The sequence below is a fragment of the Carlito syrichta genome, unplaced genomic scaffold (genome assembly GCF_000164805.1).
Source record: "Carlito syrichta isolate Samal-C Ts95f unplaced genomic scaffold, Tarsius_syrichta-2.0.1 Scaffold103933, whole genome shotgun sequence".
NCBI lineage: Eukaryota > Metazoa > Chordata > Mammalia > Primates > Tarsiidae > Carlito > Carlito syrichta.
Window position 1 is genome coordinate 51,929 of NW_007048029.1, and position 12,138 is coordinate 64,066.

The following is a 12,138-nucleotide window of genomic DNA, read 5'->3' on the forward strand; positions in this document are numbered from 1 at the left end:
AGACTATAATTTATTGTATTAATTGCTTGCATTTCAATGATTGTTCTGAATTGTCCACAGAAACTTAATTCTCTTAACTGGACTTATTGTGCCTCCAATGTTATCCAACTGAACAAGAATTTATCGAACATCTGTTATAAATAAAGCATTGGGGGAAAAGTATATGGCAGTTTTTGCCCTCAAAGAGTCTGTAATCCTGTTAGGGTAATAAAATGCTAAATTAACCTCTGGCCTTTTGTTTTTTTCCCCAATTCACTTCCTTATAACAAGTTTTCGCCACCAATGGAGGTAGTTAAATGACACCTCAACTCTAGTCTGACTTATACAAATTGCTAAACTAAGGAAGTTATACTGTCCTTGGATTGATTTATCATTAAATCACTGTCACTCCCTGACTTTCTGGCCTCCAAATGTCCTGCTTCCTGCTTTTAATACTCTTCCTCAACAACTCACAGGCAGTCTTAATCTTGAGCTGGAGAAATTGGAGCTGATGAGGGCCCTGTTGCAGCCTCTCCCTCCTGAAAATGACAAGGTATCAAGTCCACCTTACACAGGTCCTGCTGACACGTCCTCACCGCAGGGCAATCATGTCCATGAATCTGCCAGTTTTTCAGGGCTGACCAACAGGGAACTCTACCACACAAAAACTCAACTACTTTTCAAAGATAAGGTCACAGGTGACAGTTTGTTTCAGCTGAGGACTATCAGCCTGTCCCTTCTTTTAGTAGTAAATAATGAACATCTGGGTGATGGTTTTTACCCGGTGTTCTAGAAAACCGAGCTCACTTGTGAAAGGAACTGAGGCACAAATGGCTTTCAGAAACTCAACATTTCCAAGATACTGGCTCTAGGACCATCAGTCAGTTTTCTCCAGTCACAGAATCTTAAAGACAGATTGATAGAATGAGTGAGAAACAAACAGGAGGGCAATCCCTAGGGGTCTAGACAAGCATCAAAAAAGGATGAACAAATCCATTGGAGGCAGAATTCCAAGGTCATATAGCTCATTTCATCTGCTGGTTTCCTCCTTTATCCACATGGGCAAGCACCCTGTGACCCTCAGTGACGTGCTAGAGTTGACTCACACTATGGAGACAGCTGTCCACGAGTCCTTCCCATGTCCTCTTGAAATCAGATCACAGTGAGAGTATTCCTACCTTGGATACTGGTAAAGGCTACATACAGATCAGCTCCCCCACACCCAGAACATGAGCCAGTTGTTAAACATTTCCCAGCCCCAGAGTGGGACCATCTAGTCTCGTCTTTGTCTGCACAGGTTTAGTGGCAACTGTCCCTCGAGAAAGCCCCCGGACACACCCTTGGCACTGACCTGGGCTCGGTTGGTATACAGCACTTTCATGTCCTTCAGCTTCGCCAGGCCCTCGCTGTAATGCAGGACGGCTGTTTCATAATCGCCTTCCATGAATGCTTGGTTCCCCTTTTCTCTCAGGGCTATGGAAAAAAGTCACACTCGTGACCTCTCCACACATCGGCAGATTAACACTTTAGTTCCTTGACTTTCCAGTCCTACTCTGGAAGGTCTTAGCTTCCATTAACCCCAAAGGGGCTTGTCACTTGTTCCTCTCTGCACCTATTTCAAGAACAGCTTCTTCAAGTGTTTTTTCTCCAAACCTACCCTCAAGTCTTTTAAGTAGCTTCTCAGAAAAGTTTCTGCATCAAGGCTCAGAACCAGGCCAAGAGACTAAGTCTGCACATTCAATGTCTCATAAAGAGGGTCAACTGATTGATTTTCTGACAAATATGGAATCACTCGGATCTATAGCACACATACCACTGGATGATATACAATAAATGCTGAGTCACCTTCTGTCCTATGCATCTCCCTGCGACATGCACAGCCTCGTTTCTTCCTTTATTTCCCCTCTCCTTTCTCACAGCTTTGCTTCATTTTTCTCTTTTACTTCTTTGTCTATGGCCCAGGCTCACCAGCGGTGCCTCACTCCCATCTCTTAGCACTTTCTAAGCATCATTTAGTGTCATTGAATCTGATCTGCTAAATCCCATCTGTGAGCTTTAGAAAGAGGCTTGGCTAAGGAAGCAGACAGGCCTCTGCCCTCCCCCCTGCCTGTTGCAGCAGGAACAAAGAACAGACCCCCGTTGATTTCCTCCCTGGGTCCCACTGCCTCAGGCCCATCACAGACCCACCAACTGGGAATCCTGAGGTCTTCGTCGCCATACAGGTGCTCGGTGGGCTCTTTCTAGCACAAATCACCCCAGCCCCCAGTCATCCAACAGTAAGGGCTGGCAATTACCATCTGCTAAGACTCTGTTTTCCCTTCTTCTCTTGGCTCGTTCCTTCGCATCCTTCTCCACAGATGCCAAGAAGGCCTCTGACACAGAGTAATTTCAAACATTAAGAAGAAAAATTCAAATACTATAATGAGTTCTTTGCTCAAATTCAGCAGAGTGGCTTTAGAACCACACTCTCACACATACTCACACAGTACACACACACACACACACACACACACACACACGTACACACAACTCGCAGGCAACTGAAATGACATTTTCTTAATTTGACATTAAATGGTAATCTGTGTGATGTATTATTATCCATGATGGCTATGACTGTGCTTCAAATTTGAATTATGTCTTTTAAAAGAGTTTTTCTTTGAAGAGAGACTTTTTTGTTCCATTTAGCATAATGAGCTTCTGAGCTAAGCGACAGAGAAACTATCTGGGACCCTTGAACAGTGGAGAGTAAATTGGATGATTTAGAATAACCGAATTCAGTTTACAAAAGATTGACCAGGGAAAAGCAGAGAAAAATCTCCTAGTGCTGTCACCTCTGACCACTCGTAAAAGGACTGGGTGATCAGTAGGTTTTTGTTCATGGGCTGTTTGTAAGCCCAGAGGCTATAATTTAAGGGCCTGAAAGCCACAATCAATAAAAGCTGATCCTTAAAGAAAGAATAAAAATTGGGGCGACAGACACTGTGCTTACCTGAGTTTATTTCTTCTGCACTCTGCAGGATACAGGTTATCATAAAAATAAAGAAACACATTTCAGAAACCACTCTCTGATTTATATGTATATAAACCCAGAAGGCAAATCAATTACAAATGTGAATCACGTCATTTCCTTTAACTACCAATACCGAAGGGCTGCAAATTCAGAGGGCTTGCTTTAAATCAGGAGATCTGATTATGGGCACGACTGCTATGGGGGTGAGTTTGCAGAAACAAGGCTGTCCCAATCAAGGGACCTCAGCTGTGGCTGTATGAGCTGGAAATATGAGTTAGTAGACTATATTACCTCAACAGCACAGCTTAAATATCACATACAAGCTTAGGGGGTAAAGAGGCCATGTTTTCATTGAAACAGACCCAAAAGGTTGTTTGACGAAGACCCAGGAAGGCCAAGGGGAAAAAAATCAGAGTTTATACTTCCTTGTGGAAAATAAATCTAAGACACAAAAGACTATTTCAGCCTCACCAGATAGCTTGATATTACACTATTGCCTCAGTGCAGGCCTTCTTGCTACATCTGCTTATAGCACTTCTTAACAGAAGAGGAGACCTTCACAGTAGCTTGTGGAGGACTGATCATCGTCTTGTTCAAGGTGGTCCTGCATTCATCGTCCTCTTGATCTTCCTCCATAAGCAGCAGTTTCTTTTCTGTCTTCAGGACAGCTTTCTGCTGCACAACTGGGTCATCAGAATTCATCTCTTGAATTAAATTGGCTGGAGGAGAAATCAGATGTGAATCGATCAAAAAAGGTCTTCAAAAGACTCCACTCACGAGAAAGGATGGTGTTGAAAATTCATGGGGAAGAGCTTAAAGAAAAGAATTTGAGCAATAGAAAGAAAATAGATCAATTAGAGCCAATGTGAAAAAAAATAAGAATAGGATTTGTTTTGCCTAGGAAAAGCTGTATGAGAATCTAACCACAGACTTCAAGAAACAGAGCTTTAAGTGATTGTTCAATTCAACAACAGTTTATGGAGAGCTTATTATGAGTTAGATATTATGCAGAATGCTATCGATAATGATGAATAAAAAGGATCTTTTTTTAAAGAGCTTATGAACTTGTGTGGGAGACAGACAAGTATGTACAGGCAGCTTCAAGATCATAAGACAAGAGTGCTTAACCCTATCCCTACCCACCTAGCTTAGATTCCACGGTCAAACACTTGGCATCCATCCTACCCACAAGCTCAACTCTCTTCCCCCACAGCCCATCAAAGAGACAAAACTCCAGCTCTAGATGGATCCAGTTATTCACTTCTCTCAGCCTTTATTAGGGATGCTAAGTACTGAGGGAGACAGACAGATGCCTGGGGAAGCTGGGCCCAACTCAACTGTACCTTCAGTAATGCCCAGCAACTTTCCTGTCCCAGGCAAGTCATCCTATTGTGTTCCCACTGGCTTTTCAAAGTTCTCTGCAATGGAAACCTGACCATCCCAAACAGACCTTACTTTTCAATTCAGAGAAGAGAGATGCCATTAACTTCCTGCCATCAAAACTACAAAACTGTCTACACATACATCCTTCCATCCTTCCTTTCACAAGGAAAAAGTGTCCTTCCTCCTGCATGAGGTTAATCCCTTATGCTGTGCTCAGGATCCCACCATCCTATTTTGCATAATCCTTGGCTAAAGGAAGGCACATGGGCAATCCAGATTCAAAGGGTCCCCCACATCACCAATTAATTATCCCATTTCGACAATATTTTCAACTTCTTCCATTTGACCAGGTTTTTTCTAAATGTATATACTTTATATCTAATGCCCTGTATTCTCCCCTTTACAACTGAACTTCTTAAAGACATTTTCCTGTTCCAATATCTTGATTTCCCACTGACAATTCAAGGAAATTTGTTCTCGAAAATTTTAGTTGTACAATATTTCAAATATACAAAAAATGACATAAAGAGCATTTTTGTTTCCACATCATCTATAAGTTAATATGTATCATTTCCACAGTATATTTTAATGTTTAGTATTTTTATCAATTAGATTTTGTTGCATTAACATGCCACCTTAAAACTTTTTTAATATTTTATTTTGAAGATGTGGGTTACAATTCAGGATTAGATATACAAGTGGTCATCATACAGGTAAAGTTTGGGCCTCCTTTTGGTCTCTACTTTGCCTGGTTAGAGATCAGATACCCTTATTGATGTTGTATCCCACCACCCCCTCCCCCCGGCAGTATCCTGCTATTGCCAATTCCTTTCTTATAGCAGCATGGTAATTGTTCAGGGTCTGCTTATGAGTGAGAATCTTAAAACTTAGTGACTTAAAACCACCACCATTTATTTAGCTTAGTTTACAATTCTCTGGATCAGCAATATGAGTTAGACTTAGCTGGCCATTCTTCTGGTTTCAGCTGGGCTCACACATAAACGTATCTACGGTCAGCTGTCAGTCATCTCAGTGCTTTGAAAAGTTGACTGGCTGTTGGCTTAGGCAATGGGAGCAACCAGGGAAAATGTGTACCCTCTCCTGGCAGGGGTTCCCAAGAGTGGCAGGAAAGCGAGTCCTAGTTCACACACTATTTTCAGTCTCTGATTGCGCCATGTTTGCAAACATCTCTTTGGCTAAAGGAAGGCACATGGGCAATCCAGATTCAAAGGGTGAAGAAGCAGACTCTATTCTTGCCAGGAAGAAAGGAATTTGTGACCATTTTTGCAATCTACTAGAGTATCTGTGTGTGTATTTAAAATAAATGGTTGTATAAAATATGCTTTCTTTTGCAACCTACTATTTACTCTGAATATGCTTTAGAGCAGGGGACATGTCCAACCTTTTGGCTTCAAGAAAAAAGGCATGGTCTTGGGTCACACCTAAATTATATAATATAGTTAGTGTATATGCATAATACGACTTCTCAAGGTACTCATCAGAAATGCTTATTTTAACATGATGTTAAAAGATTTTGTGGGGCTGCGTTACTAGCTGTTCTGGGCCACCTGTGGCCTGCAGGCTATAGGTTAGATGTGTCTATTTAGAGATTTGTTCTTGACACATCTGGTTCCAGTTGATCCATTTAAATTATTGTACATACCAGAGTTAATCCCCTTTCTCATTGGTGGATAGCCAATTTGTTTTTCATTTTTACTTTTTGCTCTAGTAAATAAATGCTGAATTGAATACCTGTAAGTACACATATCCCTGTGCATGTATGCTGCATCTTCAGGATATGGCTGGGCCAAATTTTACTCCTACAAGGAGAACACAAGAAAGAGTTCCCATTCTTCCACATTCTTGTCAACACTTGCTTTATCAAACTTTTTAATGGCTGCCAATATCATGAGTTGAACTGATATCTCATTAATGTTTTAACCTAAATGTTGCTGAATATGATCGAGATTGAGCATCTTCTTACAGGTTTGCAGACCGTCTGTATTTCTTCTTCTGTGAAGAGCCTGTTCCTATACTTGGACAATTTTCTACTGGGTCATTTGTCTCTTTGTTAATTTACATGATGCGTTCTTTTAAAAAATTCTTCTTCTTAAGAGATAGGATTTTACTATGTTACCCAGGCTGGATTCAAACTTGTGGGCTCAAGCAACTCTCTTGCCTCAGCCTCCCAAGCAGCTAGGACTACAGGAACAAGATACCATACCCAGCTTTTATTCTGGGCTGGTTACACATATTTGAAAACATTTTCTCTTTGCCTGTGATTTGTCTTCCCATCTGCTTTTACGGAAACTTTAGTTTGAGAGTTTTTTGGTTTATTTTCTTTTTTGAGTCAGGATCTCACTCTGTCATCCAGACTGGAGTGCAGTGGCACGATCACAGCTCATTGCAGCCTCAACCTCCTGGGTTCAGGCGATCCTTCCACCTCAGCATCCTGAGTATATGAGACCACAGGTATGCGCCCTCACACCTGGATAATTTTTTGATTGTTTTCAGAGACAAGGTTTCTCTGTGTTGCCTAGACTGGTGCATGAACTCCTGGGTGCAAGCAATCCTCCTGTCTTGGCCTCCCAAAGTGCTGGGATTATAGGCATGAGCCGGTGCACCTGACTTCCTTTTTAATTTTGATGTGTTAAATATAGTGCTCTTCCTTTTATAATACATACCTTTTTTTGTAAAGTTATAAATATATCCTCTTATGATATCTTCTAGAAGTTTTTAATTTTGCTATTCTCATTAAGGTGTTTCATCCACCTGGAGTTGGCTTCTGCCTAGGGCAGTAACAGCATCTGCCGAGGCCCCCTGGCTTCCCCATTGGTGTGTCTTGTCATCCCTCTGATATGTGTGAAACTAGGTCCTTTGTTCCTGTTCACTGGATTGCTCGTCTTCTCCAGCACCAAAACCTCCATGCATTAATGACTCCATCTTCATACTAAGTCTTGACCGTCAGATAGGGGAAAGTTGTCCTGCCTTTTTTTTTTCTCTGCAGAATTATTTTGCTATTCTTGGTCCTTTGTTCTGTATAAACTCTGGAATCAGCTTGTTGAATTCTAGTGCAAACTACTTTGGGGACTTTGGTCTACTCTGTATTGACGGTATAGAATAATTTGAGAATTGACATATTTACCAAATGAATCTTCTCATTAATGATACAATGTTTCCATTTATTTAGCTCTTCCTTTATGTCTTTTTGTGTGTGTGTTGGAGTCTCACTCTGTCACCCAGGCTGGAGTGTAGTAACACATTCACAGCTACCCTAGCGTCAATCTGCCGGGCTCTGGTGATCCTTCCGCCTCAGACTTGCAAGTAGCCGGAACTATAGGCACCACTACCATGCCCGGCTAATTTTTATCTGTTGTAGAGACAAGGTCTTGCCAAGTTGCCCGGGCTGGTCTTGAACCCACAGGCTCAGACAATCCACTTGCCTTGGCCTCCCAAAGTGCTGGGACTACAGGCTGAACCACCGAGTCTGGCCCTTTATGTCTTTTTTTGTTTGTTTGTTTTGAGTTGGAGTCTTACTCTGTCACCCAGACTGCAGTGCAGTAGCATGCTCCCGGCCACCGCAGCCACGCCCTGCTGGGCTCTGGTGATCCTTCCACCTCAGCCTTCCAAGTAGCTAGAACTACAGGTGCGTGCTACTACACCCAGCTAATTTTTCATTTATTGTAGAGACGAAGTCTCACCAAGTTGCCCAGGCTGGTCTCGAACCCACAGGCTCAGACAATCCACTCGCCCTGGCCTCCCTAAGTGCTGGGATTATAGGTTGAACCACTGAGCCTGGCCCTTTATGTCTTTTAATTTAATGTTTTATGAACTAAACTCCATACTTTATTCTAATTTCATGAGCTTCTCCTAATGTCCTTTTTCTGTTCCAGGATCCCATCCAGGGCACCATTTAGTCATGTCTCCTTAGGTCTCTCTGGGTTGTGATAATTTCTTAGACTTCCCTCGTTTTGATGATCTTGACAGTTCTAAGACACACTAAGACAGATCTGGACACACTAAGTTTGAGACATTGAGCAGTACTGTCAGGTATTCTGTAGACTGTCCTTCAATTGGGATTTATCTGGTATTTTTCTCATGGCTAGATGGGGGTTACAGGACTTTGAGAAGACGACCACAGCACATCATCCCAAGGGGACATGGAATCAGCATGATGTTAACCTTGACCATCTGTCTGAGGTGGGGCCAGGCAGCCTTTTCAGCTGTGAAGTTCCTTTCCCACCTCCCCTTCCATTCTGTACTCTTTGGAAGCAAGACACTACTCAATATATCTTTTCCCCATTGGACTGTAGAAAAGATGAAATTCAAAAGGGTAATTCTTTTACTGTATCACCTAGAGCCTAGCAATACTAAACATATAACAAGAGCCCAAGAAATGAATGTACAGAATCTATATACATGTGCCTACAGAGATTTAAATTAATGTAAACAACATTAGTAATTCAGTTCCTCAATCACACAAGCCACATTTCGAGCCTGGGCTGCAGTCATGTCTCACAGAACCTTAACCACTAGACCACAGGGCAGAGTTATAGGCCATGTTTCAAATGTTCAATAACCACGTCTAGTGGCCATTATATATGGACAATGCAGATTACAGAACATTTTCACTGTCACAGAAAGTTCTATTGGATAGTGCTGGTATATGTGATAATTGGATGAACTCTGAGTAGGGATAAAAGTTGGCCAGATAGAAAAAGGTGGAGAGGTGGGGGCATGCGACAGACCACGTGATGAGTATGAAACTCTGGAGTATGCGTGGGCAACTCTCAGCCAGGTGCTGAGGCTCCTTGTGAGGTAGGAAGAGGTGAAGACAAGGCCACGGGAGGATTTATACCCTGATGAGAGCTTGGGATTTATTGTGACTGCAAAAGGAATCCAAGCAGAGAAGTGTCTGGGTCAGATTTGCATTTTAGATACATTACTCTGTGGGAAGCATAAGCCTGGAGACAGGAACAACAATTAGGGGACTGTTGAAATAGTCTGGGTGAGAGGAACCAGAAGGGTTCCAAAGGCAGGGTTGGGGAGGACAGAGCTAGAGGAAGGAGCCACGCTAGATGACTGACTGGATGGAGGGTTATGAGATGGAGGAATCCAGATAACTTGTACATTTCTGGTTGGTGGTAAATTTCAGGATGAAGGGGAAGGTAGAAGAAGCAGGTTTTATTTGGTAGGAAGAGGGAAGAGAGGAAAAGAATGATGACTCGATTTTGGACACACTGAGTTTGAGGCATTTGTGGAATACAGTGGGTATGACAGTTGGCCACAGAGGCTGAGGCTCAGAAAGAAGACTGGGTGTCAGTTTAGATGTGGGGTTCAGGAACAAACAGATAGCAGGTAAAACCATGTGCTTAGATAGCCCGAAGAGAAAGTGAGCAGCGGTCCAAGGCCAGAACTCCAAGAACAACATTCAGAGGTAAGCAGGGGAGAGGCCCGTGAGGAACACAAAGTATGCATTATGAATGCATCATTTCTGAAGCTACCCACACTACTTTTAAAACCATTTTATTCTTTAGACCTACACAATCTACTAGAAGCAGTAATTTCAACATATTTATATTTGCAACATAGGTTTGTTTGCTTGTTGGTTGGTTTGTTTCTCTACTCAAACATGCTTCCTGAAGTTTGAACAGGGACTGACAGGTTTGGAATTTCCTGGATGTTATCTGTAGGATCAGAGTACATGTCATTTGAGATCTCACCTGTCTGAGCTGGGGAAGGGATCTTCTCCCCTAGAGGAAGAGAGAGAAGGGACTGACAATCATAAGCTATCCATATGATTTGATGGGTCCTCAGGGAAAGCCATTTGATTTTGCCTCTGCAGCTCAAAAGCAGAAATGGCTCTACCCTAAAACTGATCAATGGGGCTCTTGGGTGGCTTCCTTGAAGGGAACAGCTAGTTTCATTGTCAACGGGGAATATCAGCTCCTTCTGGCCTGATTTTACTTAGAAGGGGACAAAATATGGAGGAGAGCTGTCAGCCTGAATTCCAATCAGAACGTTAACAATTTCTCTGATACCAATTAACAGCCAGAAAATACTGCCCCTGAGCTATAACTTGCTTCTCAGTATCCTTTCTGTTTAATTTCAATTACTTTTTTTTCCCTTAAGAGTCATAAACCTGTCAGGCATCCCAGGAACTTAGGGTAATTATTTCTCTTTAGCCACTCCGCCTCTCTAAAAGCAGAATTTAATTTATGATTTACTGGTACTTACTGATTTCATCCACATTTTTAAGAAATTTCTGCAAATCTTTCTCTTGATTGTCAGCCATTGTGGATCAGAATCCCTGAGGGAGGTAGCATAAATGATGAAGTTAATAATAATAAAACACTAAACAGAACTGTCAGGCTTATTAGCCTTCAGAACTAAGAGTCAAGTGACTATTTTAAAGACAGATTTGTGTTTATAAATGTCATGAATAACAGCAGGGTGATCCATTTCACTCCAACTGCTGTTTAAGACCAACGGACACTCATTTGTGTGTGTGTGTGGCGATGCTTCCAGAAAGCGGCCAGCCCTCCCTCCCCTGGGAAAAAGCTCTGCAAATAGTTTATCCAAAGCCAACATCAACCCCTGTGATTTAGGGGCCTGGCACGAAGGAGACTGGGAGAGAGCAGCTGACAGGTCGCCAGGGACAGAAGAACATGATGACACCTGACTTTGATCATCACAGGCTGGTCGGTCCTGAAGCTCAGACGTGGCAGCTTGTGACAAGTGACAAGAGGCACTTGTGACAAGCACTTGTGACAAGTGACAAGAGGCAATTTGCATCTAGAGGTTCACACTTTAAAGTAGAAGCCTCTGGCTTGCTTCTGAAGAGTGAAGAGAAGCTACACATTGGCTGAAGGGATTGGAACGTGATGTTTCCGTGCACCAGCACCTCTCTCTTCTCCTCTCCGGGTACTTAGGACTTACCAACTCCACAGTTGTTTCTTAGTGAAAAGACAGCATGGTTTACCCAAAGGTACCCAGAGGTTTATCGATAGACCATAACCATCATCCAGAAGCTTATTACCCAGAGATTCTTGGTCAGTAAACCCAGGATGGTGCCCAGGAATGAACACTTTAAACACTCTGCGATTCTGATTTATAGCTAGGTTTAGTAGTTGTGTAGTAGTGCCACACACGGATAACTGGGAATTCGAAACCCACCACGAACAAGCTGTGCGTTATTTAATCTCTGAGTCTCAGTGTCCTTAGTCTCCACTAGTTACAAGCTGTGCGACCCTGGCTCAAGTTACAACCTCGCTGAGCCTCAGAGTCCTCACTCACACGATGGAAACGGCACCACGAGGGACCCTCCTGGCGATGGCACTCAGCGAGTGGTCGGGGTGAAGCACCTTTTCCCATAAGCAGAGGGTGGGCTTAACTGAAAGGCCGCAGGGGCTCTTTCCAGGCCCGACGTTTTCAAATCCCACCGCACGGAGGCCCAGCGAAGTGAACGAACTCGCCCGACGGTAGGAGGGCCAGAAGGCAGCTCAGCATCTCCATGACAGGCGCCAAGCCCTCTGTCCCCAGGGTGCCTGGCCAGTGCCACCCACGACAAGACGAGTGGGACCGGGCAAGGTGACAAAAACGTGCGGCGCTCGCACTTTCACTCCGCAGGGCCCATGGCCGCGGGGACCTGCCCCGAGCCCCGGGCCCTGCAGACCCCAGACCCGCGCGCGGCCCGCCCGACGGGGAGGGGCGGGGCGCCCGCACCGTTGCCTGGCAACCGCTCCCCGGCGTCCTCGGCCCCTGCT

General features: G+C 43.5%; 1 protein-coding gene across 2 annotated transcripts in view; it reads right to left on the bottom strand.

Moving 5' to 3' along the window:
• The window catches only part of TTC12 (tetratricopeptide repeat domain 12), a 44,300-nt gene extending 33,313 nt beyond the window's left edge, over positions 1-10,987 (bottom strand). For both annotated transcript variants that reach the window (XM_008065700.2, XM_021716119.1), the window contains exons 1-5: positions 10,610-10,987; positions 3,545-3,708; positions 2,969-2,990; positions 2,274-2,351; positions 1,331-1,452 (exon numbers count right to left, since the gene is read on the bottom strand). In XM_008065700.2, the coding sequence (XP_008063891.1) occupies positions 1,331-1,452; positions 2,274-2,351; positions 2,969-2,990; positions 3,545-3,708; positions 10,610-10,667 (444 nt within the window). In that variant the 5' untranslated portion in view covers positions 10,668-10,987. The remainder of the gene's footprint in view (positions 1-1,330; positions 1,453-2,273; positions 2,352-2,968; positions 2,991-3,544; positions 3,709-10,609) is intronic.
• Between the last annotated feature and the right edge of the window lie 1,151 nt (positions 10,988-12,138).